We start from the raw sequence: 22252 nt of genomic DNA on the forward strand, positions 1-22252 counted from the left end.
TTAAGGGCAAGCGTCCTCGGGGGGGTGGGATGGCAGAGACCCAGAGCTGGCCAGTGGACTTCGCGCAGCTTCGGGACTCACTACGCAGGCGCAGGGATTCTGCCCTCTTACGGGTAAGCGTCTGAGTGCAGTAGTGCACATGCGTCCTTGCGGGGGCGGAGACCCAGAGCTGGCCAGTGGACTTCGGATCGCCTTGGGACTCAGTACGCAGGCGCAGAGGTTCTGCCCTCTTAAGGGCAAGCGTCAGAGGGCAGCAGCGCGCTTGCGTCCCTCCGGGAGGGGGCGGAGACCCAGAGTTGGCCTGTGGACTTCACGCCGCCTCGGGACTCAGTACGCAGGCGCAGGAGCTTGCTCTCTTGAAGGCAAGCGCCTGAGAGCAGCAGCGCGCATGCGTCCCTCCGAGAAGAGGCGGAGATTTGGAGCTGGCCAGTGGACTTCCGGTTCCGGGAGCAACGACCTGCCCAGCCGCGGCGGCGGCGACTGCGACGCTCCCGCTTCGGAGCGCAGGAGGAAGCGCCTGATTGCGAGGCCCGCGCTGGGCTGGGCTGGGCTGGGCTGGGCTGGGCGGGAGTCGCCGGCGGGCCTCGCGCCATGGCCCCGCGGACCTAGAGCGGCCGAAGCCCCGGCGCCGAGCCGGTGAGCCAGGAGCGGGGCTGGGCGCGGAGAGGAGGGAAGCGCAAGGCAGGGAGGGCGGGCAGGAATGGCGGCGTGGCTGGGGTGCTCGCGGGAGGCGGAGGGCGGGCCGTGGGGCGCTGACAGGTGGAAGGAAGCGTCGGGGGCCCGGAAGGGGCCTGGGGGACAGGGGGTCGAACCCAGCGCCGAGCGGACGTGGAAATACCCCGCGGGCCCTCGAGAAGCGGTGTTCCGAAGGCCGGGGCGAAGCCAGGCCCCCGCCGCACCCCCCGAGCTGGTGACGGGCCCCGTGGCGAGAGGAACTCGGGGTGCTGGGGAGCCTGACAGCTCGGGGCGGGGCTGGGGCTGCGGCCCCCCCCCCCCCCTGCTAGCAGTCGGTCGGGGCGCTTGCTGGCGGGAGACTCGGGGCCCCTCGGGACGGGGAGGGGGACCCTGGCCTGGACTTGGGGCGAGCGAAGGAGGCCTCTCGGGCAGGGAAGGAGTTTAGGGGTTCCAGGGCAGTAAGAGGCATTAAGTCCGGACCCAGCGTCTGTCGCCTGGGCCCGGAGCAGGAGCGGAATGAGCCGAGAAGAATGGCAGTTTCCTGCTTGGCAGTGGGAGGAGAATCTGGGCTCCCAGAAAGAGGCATGCATGGAAGGGGTGAGTGAGGGCGCTAGAAGGAAGCAATGGGGGGTTTAGGCAATCAGGCAGAAGCGGAAAATGAGGTCTTGGGCCCCTCACAAGAAAGACTGAGTGAAAATGATGTGATGGGGTTTGCTTGTTGTTGTTTGGATTTGCTTACCCAGGCTGGTGATGAGCGGCCACTCACTCCCAGGTCTTGGGGGGGGGGGGGGAGTGTTAGTGAGTACCCGGTTTTTGTTTTTTTTGTTTTGTTTTGTTTTTCTCATGTGATCTGGAATACAACATAATTCTTTGTAGACCCTTAGTTTCTCCTGGTTGTGCTCTTCACGTTACAGGCCGCTGCTCCTCCCTTTTGGCCTCCATGGCTGAGGATTGGCTGGACTGCCCAGCCTTGGGCCCTGGCTGGAAGCGCCGTGAAGTGTTCCGAAAGTCTGGTATTACCTGTGGACGCTCAGACATCTATTACCAGAGGTACTGGGCTGAGTTGTAGCGGACAGAGTCAGGAGTTGGCTTAGCTAAAAGTGGGGTGTGATGATAAGTTTACAGGGGGGTTGGTTTCTTTGCATCTCGTAGTAAGCACTCATCTGTTGCAAATTCATGCGTTGTGTGTTTGTGTTCCTAAACTCAATACTCAGGTTATGTTTCCTGCTTAGTTCGTGTACTGTTAAATATGTCTTAATGCCATATATTTTGGATTTTTGTACTTTTTTGGGGGGTGTTACTTTGCTGTTTACACAAACCTCCAAACACAGTGCTGAAGTGCTGTTTACTCTAAATGGAAGTCTGATATTTTATAAGAAAAATGTAGGTGTAAGTTCTGGTATGTACTCATAATCAAAATGATCAAAACATGAATTAGAATCAGTGAATCAAAAACATGGCACATTCAGAAAAAAGTAAAAATAATTTTTCCATTTATGTATGATGTCTATACTTTTACATATGTGCCCCCCCAAATACAACAGTAACATCTTCAGTATGTGAGGAAGCTATGGGAAAAGTAAAAAAGTGTTGAGAGTATGTATAGGTCTGAAGTAAAGACCATTAAAGCAGTGTGGTTCTCAAATAGTGAGGCAGGAGGCTCCGTATAGGGGGGCGCATTTGACCTCGGCAAACACTGTCATAACAAGCTAAGCCCCGTGTTTCTGTCTCTGTATGTCTCTGGAACTAAGATTTGCTGTGTCCTGCTTCAAACTCGCTTCGAAAAGCTATGCATTGCAAAACGTGCTCACTGTAGCCATTAATCCAGACATCACGTCTGATTAAAAAATCAGCTCAAATTATTTTATATATTTTTGTTTTGCAGGTCAAAGTTTTTTTTTAATAAAGATACTATTTACGGTCGCACGGGGGTCACGAAAAATGTTTTCTTCTTCCTAGGGGGGCATGACAGAAAATAATTGAGAAGCACTGCATTAAAATCACACATGCTATAGCATTGGTATAAGGGAGGTTGTAGACATGAAAGCCATGGATACTGTCATCATGTTACTCAGCACTTGAAAATGTTAAATATGAACAAGGCAAATTTTGCAGGTCATGAATCCAGGAAGAATTTTTATTTTTGATGTGTATTTGTTTGGGGGTGGGGTGGGGCCACATCCAACTATGCACAGGGCTTACTCCTGGCTTTGCACTAGGAATCACTCCTGGGTAGCTTGGGGGCCATATGAGATGCTGGGGGTCGAACTCAGGTTGGCTGCAAGGTAAGGCAAACACCCTATCTATTTCATCCTAGTCTCCTCTAATTTGTATTTTTCAGAGTATGTGGTCAGGTGTTCTGTGCAAAGAACAGAGGTGTGTAGCAGAGTTAGGTTTTTAGTGCTGATGAGAATGGCAAGTTTTACCAGGATATTGGCAAAAAAAAAAAAAAAAAAAAAAAAAAACTATACAAATTGGCTTTCAAAGCTTTTCACTTTCCTCGGTCAAAGGCCATGAATGTAAGGACAGAGTTGTGGGCGCATAGCAGAGTACCTGCCTCACATGTATAGCGAATAGTGAGAGAGAGGAAACAAAAGGAAATACAAAGTGGGGCGTCTAGACAGAAACACAGATAAGTCGCACATTGATCTGGTGACCAAAATATTGGGACCAAAGACTTGTAAGAACCCAACTTGTAGGTCCTCTAGGAACAATGATTCTTTATTCACTAACTCAAGATGACTTTATTGAACATAACTCCTGTAATTAACAGGAATTCACTATAAATACATGCACACAAATCTCATATTTGCTAAAAGGATTTATTATAATTTACTATTATACTTGGCTTAGTTCATTTTAGTTAATTTTTTTTAAATATTAATGAGCTCAAAGGTATGTTTTAGCAATACAATCAATTTTCTACATTCTTCCTGAACTTGTATTATATTAAGTTGCCACTATGGAGAAATGTAGTACAGTTGTAAATATGATTGCACTTTAGTTGCACATTTATCTTACAACATGTAAGTTTCTGTGGGTTTTCACCTTGCAGTTTTGCACAAGAAACCAGACAGAATCACAGAAATGAGTGCATTTTGGCTTTATGGATCCTCCTGAGCCAGCCAAACTTCTTGCTTTCTGCTGCTTTCCCTGCCACTTTTATTAGCCAGAGATCAACATAAATCACCTGGGGTCAGGGTTGATGTAATTAGGAGTACTTGCGTAATCAACTTAGAAAAAGTGAAAGGAAAAAGTGATTTTACAGGTGTAGAACAACAATGTTTATAACTATTCAAGTATTGAGAATTGAAAGGATCAGAGTTTATCCTGTTTAGGGCAAGACAACAAATATGTCACAGTTTCCTGATGGCTTGTAGGTCAGAGACTCTTGGGTCAGATGAATTTATTATTCATACGTATTTATTCGAGTATAACATGCACCCCCTAATTTTCTATTAAAAATCGGTATAAAATTTTGTTTCACACCAGTAATTGACAAAAACGTTGTCGAACACGTGTGGCCATAGTAAGTCATTTATTGACAACATAAACTGGTATAAACACAATACCGAAATAAAATTACCAATAACATATATATATATATATATATGGGTTAGGCCACACCCAGCAGTGCTCAGGGGTTACTCCTGGCTATCTGCTCAGAAATAGCTCCTGGCAGGCACGGGGGGGGGGGGGGGGGGGAGAGGGGGGGGACCATATGGGATGTCGGGATTCGAATCAACCACCTTAGCTCCTGGGTCGGCTGCTTGCAAGGCAAACGCTGCTGTGCTATCTCTCCGGCCCCAATTTTTTTTTTGTTTTTGTTTTTGGGTCATACCTGACAGCGCTCAGGGGTTACTCCTGGCTCTATGCTCAGAAATCACCCCTGGCAGGCACAGGGAACCATATGGGATACCGGGATTCGAACCACCGTCCTTCTGCATGAAAGGCAAATGCCTTACCTCCATGCTATGTCTCCGGCCTCCGGTAACAATATTTATTTAAAATGCTTCAAAGTAGATTCATCATGAGATACACTAAAGAGTTGTTACCATTCTTCTCGAGTTAATTTTTCATCAGTGTCCCAGTTGGCAGGAACATCTGTTTCTCCAGTTTCTTCGCTTTCTTCTGAGTCTGAAATCCATAGCAGGTTGTCTTCTGTGCCGTCCATTTTATTGCTGATGCCTATCTTCAAAGAAACTCTTGATGATCATTTCTTTTGGTATGTCTTCCCATGATGTTTTAACCCAGGATGTCACAAGAGATAGGCCTGGTTTCTTGCGTTTTTTTTTTCCTTCGCCCTCACGTACAGTGCGCAGCTGCAGCCCGGAAAAGGCTCAGTGCGAACTCACAGTTCGCCTGCGCCCTCATTGGACTGGCCGCCACTGCCACCCCACCCCAGCCCTTGTTTATAACGTGCACCCAAACTTTGATTTCTTTTTTTGGTGAAAATTTTGCGCATTATACTCGAATAAATACGGCAGATCCATTTTTTTTTTTTGTACCAGTTCCCTGAACGCTTATTTCCACAGGGTGAACAGGAAGAGAGCTAACCAACACCTACCATATGCATTAAGTTGTGCTATAGGATAGGGATCCAAGGCTTAAGAAACCAAATATTGGGGCCAGCGAGGTGGCGCTAGAGGTAAGGTGTCTGCCTTGCAAGCGCTAGCCAAGGAAGGACCGAGGTTCGATCCCTTGGCGTCCCATATGGTACCCCCAAGCCAGGGGCAATTTCTGAGCGCTTAGCCAGGAGTAACCCCTGAGCATCAAATGGGTGTGGCCCGAAAACAACCCCCCTCAAAAAAAAAAAAAAAAAAAAAACCAAATTTTGGCTGGAGTGATAGTACAGTGGAAAAGGCACTTGCCTTGCACATAGCTGACCAGGTTTAATTCCTTGGCATCCCCTGCGGGCCCCTGATTCCACCAGGAGTAATTCATAAGTACAAAGCTAGGAGTGATCCCTGAGCATGGCTGTGTGTAGCCTAAAAATCAAAAAGCAAAGAGAAAGAAACCAAATCTTACAATGTTCAGTAAGAATGTCTTCTCTTTGCTTTGGATGGAGACCTTATCTTTTTTTCTTCTAAGGCATTTTACAAAGATCCTTGGGGAAAAAAAATTCATAATAAAAATGCAAGAAGTAGTTCTCTTGCAAGACTTTGCTTCCAAGTTTTACATTTATTTTGTATATGATTAGACTTGTTTACATATGTGCTTATATATAGCTTCTTTACAGATACAGATTCACTTTGTGTACTTGGTATGTAATGCTAACACCTGTACATGTTATTTAATAATACATTTGTGTTCTCTTTGTGTTTACATCTACTCATCCACTCATAAGCATTTGCTATATGTGCCTATACACATCCATTTATTCATTCACTGTTATTCACTGACATGTATGCGTATATGTTATGTACTGGTATTAACGTCCCTTTTATATTCTTGCTATTCAGGGTTAGTTGTAGTGGGGCCTGGAAAAATTTGCGCATAGGCACATCCCAGGCTGCCTCCTGTATCCTACCCACCCTGCAGGCCTGTTCACCAGCCCTGTAGGAGGGTTGTATGGGTAGAATGACAGTGGCTCTGGCTAAGTGCCAAACTATCCTGGCCCAACTCCAGCCCCACAGGAGACAAGATCAGAAGCAAAGTAGAGCTCACCCGATATCTGGGCCCTGCGTGTGACCTCACCCTCTTTGACTTCAAACAAGGCATCCTGTGCTATCCATCCCCCAAGGTATTATATGTGTGGGTATTCAGACAAGGGTGTAGCTCTCACCCAAGACCCATCCATTGACTATATTTCTCTTGCCTGCCCTCTGATCTCCAGGTCCATTCCTTGGTTGTTCATAGCAAGAAGAAAAAGAAATCTTCAAAGCCAGCCAAGGCTCAGAAATGGCAAGTTGTATCCCAGAAGAAAGAAGTTAGAAAGGAGACCCCAGAGGATGAGCCCAAGATTGATGCTGTCACAACCCAACCTTTGCTCCCTGCACCTGGGTGAGTGTGGCCAGAAGTGAGCCAAGTAAATGAAGGCTGTGGTGAGGCTTGGCGAGCAGGGCCTCATATACAGGCGTCCCGTGTTAGGTGCTGTGAGAACTGTGGAATCAGCTTCTCGGGAGATGGTTCACGAAGGCAGAGGCTCAAAACGTTGTGCAAGGACTGTCGAGGTGGGTGTTCTCCAGGGCACTGGGAGAGAACAGCTGAGGCAAGCTCTGTCGTGCTAGAATTAAGATTGGTGAAAGGAGAGGCAGAGGCAGTGAAAGAAGGCAGATGTCTGATATTTTCTTTCTGCTTCTCTCCTTCTTTACCCTTTACCCTAGTACAGAGAATTGCTTTCAACCGGGAGCAAAGGATGTTTAAGGTGAGTAGAGCCACCTTCTCACAGGATTGTGGTGGGAACAAGATGTGATAGCAGCTGGCTAGGGAAGATCAAGGAAATGGTGATGGTCTATCATTTTATGGAACCTAGCTGCAGCCACATTTCAGTAATAGGAGTTAGTGGCCTGACAGTAGATACAGTAATGAGCTACTAGGAGCCAATAGAGTTGGAGCATCCACAGATATTGGCGGCCAGTTAGAGAAAGGGACAAGGCAAATGGGCAACTAACAGACATTGCGATGGTTGCTAATGTGGGATCAGCAGACAGTGAGGGACAGTGGTTCTGGAGTAACTCTGCCTGGGCATCTGACTTGTCCCATTCTTCCTGGCAGCGTATGGGCTGTGGGGAATGTGCAGCCTGCAAGGTAACTGAGGACTGCGGGGCCTGCTCTACCTGCCTCCTGCAGCTGCCCCGAGATGTGGCCTCAGGACTGTTCTGCAAGTGTGAGCGGAGACGGTGTCTCCGGATTGTGGAAAAGGTGAGTCGGACAGATGGGGTGGGCCCGAGGCTCACCCTCCCCTTTATCTGTCCTTCCTCCTAGCTTCTGGCCCTCCTGACCCTGGTTCCTAACCCATGCATCTTGCCTCTGCTCTTCCATGTCCTGTGGCCCTCTTCCCCCAGAGCAAAGGATGTGGAGTATGTCGAGGCTGTCAGACCCGAGAGGACTGTGGCCTTTGTCGAATCTGCCTTCGTCCTCCCCGTCCTGGTGTCAGGCGCCAGTGGAAGTGCATCCAGCGGCGTTGTCTACGGGTTAGTCTGGTTGGAGGGGCTAGGGCTGGGCCAGAGTTCATTTTACTATTGAAGTTGCTACTGTTTTCTCCAACCTGGCCCAACGCTTATCTTCCCCCTCTCCCCCCCCCCCCCCCCACTTTATGCTCTCCCTGCCTGCTACATTGCCAGCACTTAGCACAACGTCTTCGTCGAAGCCATCAGAGATGTCAACGACGTCCTCCTCTAACTGTGGCTCTCCCAGCTGTGAGTGTCCCCAGGCTTCATGAGGTTTTTTGCATTCCCAGGGGCTTGAGAGGAGGCCTCTGTTAATTGCCTCTTTCTACCAACGTAAGACATGCTTTGGACTTTTCCCAGGGGAAGCATGGCCGCCGCAGAGGAGGCTGCGACTCCAAGAAAACTACTCGGCATCGCCCTCAAACTCAGCCTCAGCCGTTGTCACCTTCGCCTCCACCTCCGCCTCCGCCTCCGCCTCCGCCTCCACTTCCTGCACCACAGTCCCCAGGGTCCCCAGAGCTGGTGAGGCCCTGGTGGGCAGGGGGATAGCACAACCCAAATCTGATCCATTACCTGACCTGACCCCACCCCATTTGTCTCTGCAGTATCCCAGGGGCCTGGCCCCCTCACCACCTGCCGAGTTCATCTATTACTGTGTAGACGACAACGATGAGCTAGTGAGTGGCGCCATCCCACCTTGACGAACCTAGACTCTCCCAGGACTCTTGGTTAACTCCAAAGAAGTAGATGCTTGTAATGGACCCAGTAGGGGCACAACAAGACATTGTAATGGCTGCTGGTATGGGATGAGCAGGCAATGGTAGGGGCCCACTTCAATCCACAACCAGCATTCTGGTGGGTTCTTTTAAGAGGAAAAGCTGACCAGTGATTGGGATTCATGGAATTTCAGAATTTCAGTAAGTGGAACAAACAAGTATGGTTACTGGGAGCCACTTAAGGGTCAGCAGACACAGCCAAAGACTGTCTTGGTTGCTAGTAGCAACTAGCTGACAGAGTGGTAGATATGCAGTGGAGCAGACACAATCTTCATGGTGCCAAGGGTCAGCTGGACGATGATGGTGCCTAATGGTGGACTGAAAATCACTAGTGTGACAAGTGTGAGTCAGTCTTAACCACCATTTCCTTCGATGACACTAGTAAAGGAGCAACAGGAATAGCACTGTGATAGTCTTAGTGACCAAACCCCAATTCCCCTTGCCCCTCAGCAACCTTACACGAATCGCCGACAGAACCGCAAGTGTGGAACCTGTGAAGCCTGCTTACGGCGGATGGACTGTGGCCACTGCGACTTCTGCTGTGACAAGCCCAAATTCGGAGGCAGCAACCAGAAGCGCCAGAAGTGTCGTTGGCGCCAGTGCCTGCAGTTTGCCATGGTGGGTGGGGCAGGAAGAGCCAGTGCCTGGGAATGGTGGGCTGGCCAAGTGGGTTCTGTTGTTTCAGAAGGCTTGGCGGTAAGTGGGTTTGACTATGATTTCAAAGCCTTTCTGCTGAGGCAAATGAAGAATTTGGGTGGCATTGGCATTGCCAACAGACAAGGAGGCCCAGTGATGGGAACACATGTGTAAGCAGGTTCTCTATTGGACTGATGGGAGAATAAGCAGGCACATTAGTCAAGACAGGGTGGTACTTGGGTTATTGCATTAGATGGCCATAGCATCCCATGCTTTCTCACAGAAGCGGTTGCTGCCAAGTGTCTGGCCAGAGGATGGGATGGAGTCATCCCCTACAAAACGCCGTCGGAAGAGACCTGGCTCTGCTCGATTCACCCGTCTGGTCCCAACAAAGGAAGCCCCCTTGGTCAAGTCCACAGCCCATGCCAACTGCACACCGACTCCAGTGAAGGAGGAAGCAGGCAGTGACTTTGTGCTGCCTCCACCAGGCACAGATCTTGTGTTCCTCCGGGAAGGTGCCAACAGCCCTGTGCAGGTGCCTGGCCCAACTTCAGTTGCTGCAGGATCTCTGTTACAGGTGAGAGCCCACTAGATCCTGCTCATTCCAGCTCCACTTAGCCTTGTGCCAAGGAGTTGGGACCAAGTCTGCTGCAATCCTCCATACAGGAGGTCCACCTACCTGACCTGGGTTGGGTTATGACCTTACCCCAGGTGAAACAAGAGAAGGTGGATGCCCAGGAAGACTGGACACGGGGTCCACCCGTCCTGACTTCTCCTGTATCGCTGCCCAGCTGCCCCAGCAAGGTGGGGATCTGATAGGTGGTCTGTGAGCAGTGATGGTGAGCCAAGATGGTGGTTCTTATGGTTCACCATAGTGTGCTGACTGCAGCCTCTCCTAGAATTACCTTTCCTACCCAATGGATGCCTCCCCCCACCCCTCCAGGTAACTAACCAGCTTTGGCCACTTTGCTGCTCATCTAACAAAAAAGGAAGTGTGTGGTGAATGGGAATGAGAAAGATTGGCAGGCAGAGGAGTGGCTGCTCTGTGCTGACTTACAATGGAATTTGCATGTCAACCCTGTGGTGGGTTGGCTAGTAGACTCTGCTCCCAGGCTGCCGTTGCCCTTCTAATGGCCCCTCCTTTCCCACCTTTTCCAGGCAGTGGACTCAGGCCTGCCAGTTGTGAAGCAGGAGCCACCAGATCCTGAGTGGGATAAGGAGAGCAAGAATGACTCTGCCTCTGACTCGGCTCCAGAGGAAGAGACAGGAGGGCCTGGCACGCCTGTGGTCAGTGCTGCATTGCACCCCACTTTGCCCTGATCCTTCTTTAGCCCCACCAGCCAACTTGAATCACAATGTTAATTTTTCCTCAGATCACGGAGATTTTCAGCCTGGGTGGAACACGCCTCCGGGACACAGCACTCTGGTTGCCAAGGTGTGCTCCCCACAATGAGGGTTGGGGATGGGGTGAGTGCAGACCATATGTGGGCCCTGAGGTATGGAAGTGTGGGTAGTAGTTTGGCATGGTGCCATGGGGTAAAAGGTCCAGCACAACTACCCAGTCATAATAAGTAAGTGGATACAGACAAGATTCTAGAGATTCTCCGAGGCCCAGGTCAGACAGGCACTCCCTGAAGGGATAATGAAGGCTATGGGTAGATGATGGAAGAGGATTTTAGTGCCCTGTGGTGCGATTGGGAAATAAAGATAAAAGGCTGCTTCCTTCCCCCCTAAGAATATTCAGCAGGTGTCAGACAATATAGACATTCTTTAGAGAAACATCATTTGGGTTCTTGAAGGTGTTTGGCGTCTCCACGAGATGACCAGATGGGCCTGCACAGTGGTAGTTGGCAGGAGGTAGGTCTGGGTTCTGAGAGAGCTCTGTGATCTGGGTTCACATGCTGGCACCTTTGTGATCTTGGGCTAGTCCAGCAAAATAGAGCCCTTCTCTTAGGAGACAGTGGAGGGATAGGGTGTTACTATATAACCTTCCTGAGGCTGTGGTTAATGGTTTAAACTGCTATAGAGACCTATTCTGGCAATGTGACCAAAGCTAGGCATCTCAAAGAACTAGGAGGTTGGGAGGGATGTTGGTTCTGCGCAAGGTTGACTCCCCTGCCCAGAGTTCTCCCTACTCATCCCCACTCTCTTGGGCAACAAAAACTGGTGACCTAAGCACCTGGATTCCTTTGTTCCTACAGTTCATTTCTGCAGGCCAGAAACTCCTCCAGCAGGCAGTACAGTGGCTCTGGAAGATTTGTCCTTCAGGAAACACAGGATCCCTGTTAGAATCTTAAGTGGGAAAATAGTCTCCCTGTGCCTGAAACCACTGCATGCTAACAGAAGGAGATGAGGTGCTCTGCTGTTTGTAATCATTGTAGAAGAGACTAAGGAAGCCTTAATAGACCAATAGCAGTAGAAAATGGTTTGTGATGCTCCCTTTTGCATACAACAAAATTTATTTACCATAGAGACCTGCACCCTCTTTTCGCAGGTGCCAGGACCTTGGAAACCCGAGTATGTTAATGTACAGATTTTTAAAATGAGTGAACTAGAGTGGAAATGGGAGTACAATTAATGCCCAACAGAACCACCTGAATAATCTAGCATCATCATTTTAAATGATCTTTAGGTGAGACTTAATAGTATCTCAAACATTTTCTCAGGGAAACAACAATTAAAAATATGAATAAGTAGGGGCCAGATAGATAGCATGGAGGTAGGGTGTTTGCCTTGCATGCAGAAGGATGGTGGTTCGAACGCCAGCATTCCATATGGTTCCCCGAGCCTGTCGGGAGCGATTTCTGAGCATAGAGCCAGGAGCCCTGCTGGGTGTGGACCCCCCCCCCCCAAAAAAAAAATATGTGAATAAGTAAAGGGAAGGAACCTTGATGTGGGTTGTTCTTCTATTAAACTAATGTATTTAATCCTTAAAACTTTTTTAGGAGAACATTGATTTTTCCCAATTACACTGGTGGAAAAAGATACTTCATGAACTTGTTTAGTTTCAGAGAGTTAGTTAACTGGACCAGTGAGATAACTCAGCAGTCTGCATGCTTTGCATTCAGGAAATCTGTTTCTGGCACCAAGTCCCCAAGCACTGCTGGGAGTGTCCCCCCACACATAGTCAATAAGAGTTGCTCATGAGCACACCCTAAGTGTGATCCAAAACATAAAAATAGCTTTTATTGATAGATCCCTCATCAAACTTGTGGTTCTTTAAATTATGGTAACAGAAATTTCCAGATAACCTTTCTAAGCATTTTAACTGGCCCTTTCTCTCCTACCTCTAGCATGGTTTCTGTTGTCCAAGGCTGTAAGGATGGGCTTTCCTTGTCAGAGCAGTATACATCTAGAGACTAGCTTCTTCCCAAACCTTGAATGTTAAGTAGAATTTTGTAGAACATAGCGGGTCGTTCCTACCCCCACAGGCTGATTGTCCATTATTTCCCCTCTCTCCCCCTCAAAGTAGCCTTTGGAAGATGCCACTCCTGCTGATAATTTTTGTCACTTTCCCTCGATGATCTTTGTGCTTATTTTCTGCTATCAGTCTCCATCACTAGGAGATCATGTTCTTCAAATCCTGCCAAAGGGCCAGTTACAGCTTAGCCTGCCTTTTTGTAAAATACCAAAGAAGGTTAGACCTGTGATTCCTTATCCAGTTTTATGGAACCAGGATAGTGTGCCTTTTAAAATTCTGTATTCTTTGTTTTTCTCCTTTTATTAATTTCCCAGCTTTGTGGGTTTTAGGTAATTCAGATGTAGATTAGCCACTTTTCCTTCTCTAATTCTTGATTAGCTACCCTCTTTTTCTTTTTTAACTACTTAAGTCAAGATTGTATAGTTTTCTCTAATTCACTCCCCCCAAAATCCCGCCACCCAACCTTACTTAGCATTCTGTCCATTTTGTCTGTGATTACCAGAATGTCCATTGTAGATGTATTTGATGGACATTCTCACCAAAGACGGGTTTGGTTATCCTGTACATCAGGATGCAATCAAAAATGCACCTCTAATATAAAGATTCTTATGTGCATACATATTTTAAGGAATTCATTGGAATTTGACCTATGCAATTGTGGGAGCTGGTTAAACAGTATTTTTAAGGCTATCTAATGCTGGAGCTTGAAGTCTGCAGGGCAGGCATTCGAGGAAGAAAGATGCACATAAAGTATGGGAGACCGCGGACACATTGGCACCCACAAGCAGTAGCTGGAACCCACAAGGATGGCCTGGAGCCCATGTCCACCTTTCAACACCTCCAACTCCGATGATGTGGGTGTCCTGTAGAAGAAGCTGGTGCCCTTCGTCACAAAGTTAAATACACCTCTGACCCAGGACTTAGAGGAGCTAAAGGAAGATCCAGGGGAAGGTGGAGCAGCTGCAGGCCTGACTTCAGGCCTGACTGCTGCCCACACCAACGAGGTGAGCCAGCAGATAAATGACAACAGGTGTGAACTGCAACAGTGTCCGGTGCTGCTGCATCTATCTTCTGAGTGTAAAAACAGTATACAACCGCTTCACTTCTGACCTTCAATTATCACGCAAATGTGGCCTGTCCTAACCGGAATCATTGGGGAGGGGAGGCCTGGGAAATATAGTCTAGACGAGGTGACATTACAAAGCCACCTTGCCAATGAATCAACGCCCAAGGTTCTTGCTAATCACCTGAGGATAAAACGTTACTGAAAATGGAAAGCTGAAGACCATGGATTTCATGGTGACCGCAGGAAGTACAGGAATTCTGTCAAGCCCACCTAGAAAAATCTTGTTGGTCTCTATTTTTGTTTCACTCATCAAGTACTGAGAATTTTGCCCGTCGTAGGCGCTGTAAATATAAGGATACAGAAACGAGAAAGATATAGTCCATACAAATTTATTAAATGCATTATTATGTATTATAAGTGGTGAATGGATTTCCAACTTTGTCGTGAAGTTTAATGGCAAAAATATAGAATTTGGGAAACTGGAGGACAGCCCTTGTGGGAACCTTGTTGGGGCACCATAGGTATTGCAAATAACATAGTTCTATCTCTAAGATGTTATATGTATTTTTAATTATTTCAAATGATTTTTATCGTCCCTTTAACTGATTGATGTGCTTGGTATTTCTTTGGGAGAGTATCCATGTCGGTGGGACCAGCGTCCACCGCCTCTGAGAGTGGGATCATGGGTGGCAAAATGGAGGTCAGGTTCTGCGTAAGAACCGGGTGAGTCACGCCGCTAGCCCGGGCGGCTTTGGCTGCAGGCCCAGGCTCGCAGCTTGGCGCCGCACACTTCAGCTCCCCCAGCCTCCCAAGGGGCCGGCCGCAGGACCCCGACCTCTCCTGGCCCCGCCGGGCGTGGCCTCCGCCCCGGGGCGGGACTTCAGTCGAGCGTTTTCGATTTCGATTTCGGCCGCGTGGGAGGAGACGGTGGGAGCGCCTCTGCAAGCTCGGGGCCGACGTGTACTGTAGGTGGATCCGACAAGGGTCACAGCTCAAAGTGAAGAGCGTTTCCCGGCTTTCTGACCTCGGCGGGAGGCACAGGACGGCACCAGAGAAGCACTGTTGCCGGCGATTGGACGAAGTTCTCCTGGCCTCCGTTCCCCCTCCCCCCCAGGGTGTGGTGTGGGGGGCGGCTTTACCCTGGCCCTGCAGCTTGGGTGGGTCTCTGGGATCGGAGATCTGTCAAGAATCGGGCCCTCAGCAATCCTTAACGGGGACCAGGCGACCCTCTAATTTTTCCTTCTGTTTGTTTGTTTCAGGCTCTGTAAACTCTTAGCAGGAAATGAGTATTTTACCGAACTGCAATCGAAAGAAGACGCATTATAGGAGGAAAAGAAAAAAGACAAAAACGAAAGAATTATTAAAACGTTGTTAAAAGACATTTTGTGGCTGAAAAGCTGAAACTAGCAGTTAAGAAAGTGGAAGCCTAGAATCGTATCTTAACACAAAATCCGAAGTGGGTGGATTACAAATAATTAAGGCATATCAATTCACAGTAAATTGTGACCTTACGGTGATATACAGAGTAGTTGCACTGGGGCGATTATCACACGTGAGTGTGACTAGGGACTGCTTTTCCCCCCTTTGCTCTCGTGTTCTTGTTCTGGCCCCAACTTTACTATGGAGCATCAAAGTGTCTTCTGTAATGGATTTTTCAGCCTTCCCGGGGACTTAAAAGTATACACAGCTGTGGTCTCCAGCTGTGCTGAAGACCTCTCTTAAGAGTCCATGCCCTGGAGGGCTATTTCTCAGGGCCTGATTGCATGCACTTAACCACTGCACCCTCACCTTGGTCCACTGGGGCCCTGGATTCTGTACATGATGCCTGGCAAGATTGTTGCACTGCGCCTCCCCCTCATCCCAGGGCACACGGAGTCTGAGACCTGTTTCTGCCCAGAGTTGTGGGAATGGTTTTAACAGATTACTGGTACTTAACTCGTCAAGGTAGCTAGACTTTCAGCCGTGTCTTAGCTGGCTATAAGTTATATGTTTCATCGTCTCTATGAGGCTTAAAGGTATCCTGTGTGAATATATTTTGCAAATTACTTGTAAAGATCACTCAAATGTATGAAAAGGCAGCCTTGTGGTGATTGTTTCCCTCCTGCAAGGTTAACCTGAACAAGATCACAAAAGTAACGTTTCCCACTAATCTCGTCTTTTAGGCCATGACAAAAGTATAGGTCGTTGGAATGTGATTAGATCTTCGCTTTGAGTTCGGGTTAAAGAGGCTCCCCCGTCCCCCACTTCCTTTAGTTCAGCCTCAGAGGAAGGGAGCAAGTTCTGGGGAGTACAGTTCAGGCGCTCTAACTCTGGCAAGAGGAAGTCACCAATGAGGCCCAGCTCTGGTCACCATGGTAACGGGGTCAACTTCCGTCCCCCCTCCCGCCCCTCATCCCCCCCACCCCGCGTGGTGCACCTTGGCAACCAGAACTGCCACGCGGAAGCAGGTCAGGTCGCAGCTGTTGGGGCGCCTCGGTGAATTGGACGCTGCCCTCATTCCGAGGAGATCACGAAAATGTACAGTCAGCGATTTGGTGTCGTCCCGCGGGAGATAAAGGGGCCCACTCCCAAAGTGGTGATGGTGGTAAGCATATCCCCAGGGGAGCACCGGAGCACCGTCCGCCCCACCCCCGCCTAGGTCCTCTCCAGCAGCAAGTACCTGGTGCAATGAGTTGAAACCTAAATAGATCATTTCGTTCACCTAACTTCTCTATGGGAGCGAGGGTGGGCCATACCCAGGGTGCTCAGGGGATAATCACTCCAGGCAAGCTCGGGTGACCATATGGTTGCTGGGGATCGAACCCAGGTCCATCCCCCTGTCGGCAATGTGCAAGGCAAACACTCTACCGCTATGCTATCATTCCATCCCTCACCGAACTCCTCTTCCATCACTTGGCTTCCGCATTCCTGCAGACTTCACCCCAAGTCAGTTATATGATTTAGAATCTAAATCTTCTATCTAAATCTAAATTTTAGATGTGTATTTGGATAGTGACCACTTGATACCTTTTAAATGCAACTTGATACCTTTTAATGCAACTGGAGTTGCATTGCTTGGACGTCAAGTATGCCTCCCAGAAAGAGTACCAGGAGAGATAAATAGGTGGTAGAAAGGATGGTGGAAACGTGGCTGCTAATGGAGTGATCTTGGATTGGTCCTACACCCCTTGGAAAGTTGCCTTGTAAAGGGATTAGGCTGTGAGAGGACCAGAGTGGTTATAGAGTCCTTCCAACTTGCTGTAGCAGAAATGTCCCTGCAGACCTAGACATAGAAGGGCTGGTTTCTTCTAAATTGCGGTGGTGGTAGGAGACCAGGGAAATGCTGTCAGCTGCAGAATTAGATGGACCCTGTTCAGTACCTCATGTACTTAATCCATGCACTTGGGATTCCTTTGCCTTTAGTTTCTTTGGCTAGAAAATCTTCCAGGTATAATTAGTCAGTTTTCAGATAAATATTTTGGGCCTTGTTGATGTGCATAATGGGATATTGTATTGTTGGTGTGCATAATAATATGGAACATATTAGTTGGATACAATGATAATTTATCATTAGAGGTTTAATTCTTTCTAGTCGCTAATTATCTGATCTCAGAAACAAGGTAGACACGGTAGATTATGCTATGCTAGGGCTGCTAGCATTATTTACTATAGCACTTTATGGAAGAAAATTAAAAATAAAGATCAAGATAATGACAGAATGTATAATGCTCTTAAAGTGCACATAGCAGTTCTCAGACAACTTAAAGACGTTCTCCCTAATCTATTCTGGTACATCTGTAGGACCCAGGTCTAAAATCGTGCAGACTGAAGATGTTTACAGATTACATGTTCAAGGTTAAATTTCAGGCAGACTTCTTGGAGGACAGAGACCCATCTACTTTGGGTTCTGTATTTGAATGCATCTCAGCTTAGGAACTGGACCATTCATTGGTCAGATTGCATTATCTGTGCTGGGAACCAATAGGGAATGGGAATTTTTCTTTAGAGTCATCAAAGAAACAGACAAGTGGAATACTCTGTAAGCTTATAAAAGAAGAAAGAGGCAAAGAAAAGGGTCAAAGAGGTGGGTGGAGTTGTACCTCAGCAATAGAGCACTTACCTGGCATGTACTAGTTCTTGGACTCTACCTTTGCCTGTCTTGAACTACCAAAATTAAAAAATAGAGAGAGAGAGGAAAACATTTGGAATTGGTGCATTTCAGGTGTAAGACTGCTAAGTATGGATGTTCAAAGTTGCAGAGTTGGGGAAGAATTGAAGCCATTAGAGATGATATACTTGGATGCTAAACAACTTACGGATTACAAAAAAATTAATGTCTGAAGTAATAGAGAAGTAAAAGGAACAATTGTGTGTGCCATCTGGGAACCCAATTCTCAAAATATTTTTTTAGGAGAACATTTATTTTGCTCACTTTTACAGATATGAAATAAACTCAGAGTTTAACTAATTTACTCAGTAATACATATTGTGTATGAAATCAGACAATGTTCTTTAGGATTAGTACAGTTGAAAAATTGTAGTACCAGAAACTAATTTGAGATGTTACAGTAACAAAAGACTTTGAAAAAATAGGCAGTTATTAAATCCTGTGTCCTCCGGCATTTTTAAAGCTGGTTTTAGAATTGCAATTGCAATTTTGAATTGTCCAGTATGGTGACCACTACCAGACATGGCTTTTGATCATTTAAGATGTGTCTAGAGTCACGTGTTAAAATGACAATATTTTGAAAATAATAAAATAATATTAAAATTAATTTCCTGGTCTTTATTTTTAAGTGCCATTACTATAAATGTTTGATTATAGATTTTTGCTTTATATTTCTCTTAATAAAGGTTTTTGAGTGATGTCCAAACAACCTATATTAGCATTACCTTGCTAGAGAGCTTTAGGTCATACATAGTTCACCCAAGTCTGGTTTATGACTAAAAATCTATAGGTTCTGCAAACTTTAAAAGGCTTTCTCACGGGCCCGGAAAGATAGCACAGCGGTGTTTGCCTTGCAAGCAGCCCATCTAGGACCAAAGGTGGTTGGTTCGAATCCCAGTGTCCCATATGGTCCCCCGTGCCTGCCAGGAGCTATTTCTGAGCAGACAGCCAGGAGTAACCCCTGAGCACCGCCGGGTGTGGCCCAAAAGCCAAAAAAAAAAAAAAAAAAAAAAAAAAGGCTTTCTCAGCAACTTTGGCATGGCAGTTTCTCACCACCCTTACCCCACTCCTTTTCCTTTTCAGTCAAAGTATACTTCAGAACCTAGTTTCTGAAAACTAGAAACTCAAGAAAACATTTATTGGTGGGGGCGGGGCAGGGGAGTTTCTACACCCAGAAGTGCCTAGGACTTACTCCTGGTTCTACACTCAAGAGATTACTCCCAGATGCACTTGGGGAACCATATGGGAAGCTGGGGGTCAAACCCAGGTGAGCCACATGTACTGGCCCCAAGAAAATGGATTATTTAAAAAGAAAAAAAAAAGTGTTATACCCAGCAACGTGAAAGGCATATTTCAGGGTCTGGTACTCGGGCCACCAGAGTTATAATGAGCAGTGCTGAGACAAGACATGAGAAGGCTTGAACTGAGAACTTTGCACATACGAGGCTGTGACCACTTTGAGTTATAATCCCTGCTCCAAGAAAATGGATTAAGATATTTGTGTGTGTATGAAGCAAAATCGTTTTTTGGGGGGGTTGGCATTTGGACCACATCTAGCAGTGCTCAAGGGTTACTCCTGACTGCACTCAAGGGTTGTTCCTGGTGAGCTTAAGGGACCATATGGGGTGCTGAGGGTGGTCACATGCACATCTTTACCTGCTGTATTATTTCTCCAACCTCATGGAATAGTTTTTGTTTGTTTTGTTTTGTTTTTTTTTTGGACCACACCTGGTGACGCTCAGGGTTACTCCTGGCTATGTGCTCAGATATCACTCTGGCTTGGGGGACCATATGGGACACCAAGGGATTGAATTGTGGTCTGTCCTAGGCTAGCACGGGCAAAGCAGATGCCTTACCCCTTGTGCCACCACTCGGCCCCTCATGGGATAGTTTTTTGTTTTTTGTTTTTATTTATTTATTTTTGTTTTTTGGGGGGTCACACCCAGCAGCGCTCAGAGGCTACTCCTGGCTCTACACTCAGAAATCGCTCCTGGCAGGTTCGGGGGACCATATGGGATGCCGGGATTTGAACCACCGTTCTTCTACATGCAAGACAAACACCCTACCTCCCTCTCTGGCCCATGGAATAGTTTTTATTGAAAGTTTTTTTGTTTTTTTTTTTTTGTTTTTTTTTTTTTTTGGGTCACACCCGGCGGTGCTCAGGGGTTACTCCTGGCTGTCTGCTCAGAAATAGCTCCTGGCAGGCACGGGGGATCATATGGGACACCGGGATTTGAACCAACCACCTTTGGTCCTGGATCGGCTGCTTGCAAGGCAAACACCGCTGTGCTATCTCTCCGGGCCCTATTGAAAGATTTTTACTTAGAAAATTAGAGGGGAGAAAAAGAGAGGAACACATGTTCAAGAGAGACCATGGGCTTCTCAGAGTGGAGGAAAAAAATTTTTGGTTTTTGGGTCACACCCAGCACTCCTGGCAGGCTCGAGAGACCATATGGGATGCTGGGATTCGAACCCAGGTCCGTCCTGTGTTGACCACGTGCAAGGCAAACAAATGCCTTACCGCTGTCCTATTGCTCCGGCCCCTATAACTGCTTTTTTTAAGGAACAACACTAGGTAGTTCTTTGCCTACACAGTGGGCAGTATATGAGGCTACTACAAACACCAGATGTACAACGGGTGTGAGAGGAATCATATATAAGTCCTCATACCTGCTGCCAGGCTTAGGGACCACTGGTAGAGCTATCTCCCAGAACAAAGCAAGTGGATTCTTGATGACCTTTGGACTCTGACTGCTGGAGCCTGAGTTTCTTTGTGCATCTGGATGAGATACAGTCACAATTCTTTTGGGGTTTTTCACTGAACTCATGAAATGCCAGACAGGGCTGAGGAGACCACTCTGAGGGAGCCTCTGGATCAATTCCTGGGACCCCATTGCCCCCTACATACCATAGTGGGAATAATCACCCATTATCAAAACCACGAACAAAATGTATCTGCTAGAAAAAGCGTATTAACTAGTTCCAGGCTCTAAATGATTCTGATACAGATGAGTCACTTGCCATGCTGTAAACCCAGCAACATCTGTCTCTGACCGACCTCATTCTTGTCCTTTCTGTTCAACAAATGCTGGGTATCTGTATGTGTAGACTGAACCCTGAGTCACTTTCTCAAACATTCTTCAAATGTTCTCCTTTACCTACACCACAGTCTCTTTGTAATCCTGGTAGTAGTATTCTAGGTGTAAATAACCAGGCTCTGCTCTGTGAGTTAAGAGTTTACTGAGGTTGAGTTGGCACACTTGAATCTCAGTAATCACCTGAAGGTGACTTGCCTAACCTCACTGCAAATTCACAATTTCAGGGAGAGGGGAAATGGTCAAGCTCACTCACAAACATTGCTTTATTTATTCATTCACTCATATTGGGAACATGCCACTCATAGCAATACATGTCCTAGGAATACAGAAATGAAAAGTTACAACCCATTTGATTTCAATAAATGTCTCAATATTTGGTATGTTCATGTAGTACTAAATTTTCAGTAATTTAAGTTTGTATAGCATATATAAGTGTGTATTTAAAAATTTTTCCTCGTATGGGGGGGGCTGTATTTGGGTCACACCTGGCGATTCACACCTGGCATTTGGGTCAGAACAAGCTGTGCTCAGGGATTACTTTTGGCAATAATCAGAGGACCACGTGAATACCACCGATGAAACTCAGGTTGGCAGCATGCAATGCAAGCACTCTATCCACTGTCATCACTATAGCCTTAAATTGTGTGGGCTTTTTTTTTGGGGGGGGGAGGGACACAGGGATACATATCCGGTGATGATCAGGGGTTACTCCTGGCTATGCACTCAGAAATCACTCCTGGCTTGGGGGACCATATGGGACATCGGGTATCAAACTGAGGTTTGACCTGGATCATCTGAGTGCAAGGCAAATGCCCTACCACTGTGCTATCACTCCAGCCCCTTAAATTGTGTATTTTAACAGAAATTTGAATTACCAAATGTTAGGAACAGAGAGCCCTTGTATTACACATCTCAGGCAATATAAAGAACAATAATATTTTCCTACCAAGTTTTTCTCACTCTTTTCTCTCTAATTTCCTTCTTTTCCTTTTTTCTGAGAGAGGGTTTGTTTTTCAGTGCTGCTGCTCATTACATATGTCCTGTGTGTCTGTATTCATCTTTTTTTTTCCTGTTGTATTTATCGTTTGGGAAAAAACCAAATAGTGTCCAGAGACCCTTTCTGGCCTGATAGTGGTGTATTTTAAATGGATAGTATTTTTATGACAGTAGCAATGTCATCTTCTGTTTGATTACTGGGTTCTACCCTAATCAGTATTCATATTCCACCCAAGGGTGTGATCTGGTGATGGGATTTCTGGGTCCCTTCCTACTTGGTATTCCTTCTCCACTCAAGGGTATGGTATGGTACTTGCTAATAAAA

General features: G+C 47.0%; 2 protein-coding genes across 20 annotated transcripts in view; both read left to right on the plus strand.

Moving 5' to 3' along the window:
- Positions 1 to 456: 456 nt before the first annotated feature.
- Positions 457 to 15108, plus strand: MBD1 (methyl-CpG binding domain protein 1). Of its 19 annotated transcripts, none has more exons than XM_049781521.1 (17): positions 457 to 636; positions 1590 to 1725; positions 6304 to 6418; positions 6512 to 6678; positions 6766 to 6848; positions 7002 to 7042; positions 7393 to 7539; positions 7683 to 7811; positions 7962 to 8036; positions 8148 to 8309; positions 8393 to 8464; positions 9014 to 9181; positions 9483 to 9776; positions 9866 to 10003; positions 10358 to 10486; positions 10573 to 10634; positions 13331 to 14097. In XM_049781521.1, exons 2-17 carry the CDS (start codon positions 1616 to 1618, stop codon positions 13518 to 13520), a joined length of 2082 nt encoding a protein of 693 aa, XP_049637478.1. In that variant the 5' UTR covers positions 457 to 636; positions 1590 to 1615; the 3' UTR covers positions 13521 to 14097. The 19 variants fall into 19 exon arrangements, with proteins under 19 accessions (XP_049637478.1, XP_049637484.1, XP_049637483.1 ...); XM_049781527.1 differs by having other exon boundaries at positions 13338 to 14097; XM_049781526.1 differs by having other exon boundaries at positions 9911 to 10003.
- Positions 15109 to 15888: 780 nt separating this feature from the next.
- The window catches only part of CFAP53 (cilia and flagella associated protein 53), a 34125-nt gene continuing 27761 nt past the window's right edge, over positions 15889 to 22252 (plus strand). Inside the window, exon 1 of the mRNA XM_049781679.1 lies at positions 15889 to 16270. Within this exon, the coding sequence (XP_049637636.1) occupies positions 16202 to 16270 (69 nt within the window). The 5' untranslated portion in view covers positions 15889 to 16201. The remainder of the gene's footprint in view (positions 16271 to 22252) is intronic.

Source organism: Suncus etruscus, chromosome 10, assembly GCF_024139225.1.
Source record: "Suncus etruscus isolate mSunEtr1 chromosome 10, mSunEtr1.pri.cur, whole genome shotgun sequence".
In the NCBI taxonomy this organism is placed as follows: Eukaryota; Metazoa; Chordata; class Mammalia; order Eulipotyphla; family Soricidae; genus Suncus; species Suncus etruscus.

Bases quoted from the DNA above. Each gene is read 5' to 3' on its own strand.
- MBD1 (XM_049781511.1), top strand. From the start codon at position 1,616: ATGGCTGAGGATTGGCTGGACTGCCCAGCCTTGGGCCCTGGCTGGAAG. The intron at 10,004-10,357 runs GTGGGGATCTGA...CACCTTTTCCAG, and splicing joins TGCCCAGCTGCCCCAGCAAG to GCAGTGGACTCAGGCCTGCC. The intron at 10,635-13,330 runs GTGTGCTCCCCA...TGGAGCTTGAAG, and splicing joins ACAGCACTCTGGTTGCCAAG to TCTGCAGGGCAGGCATTCGA.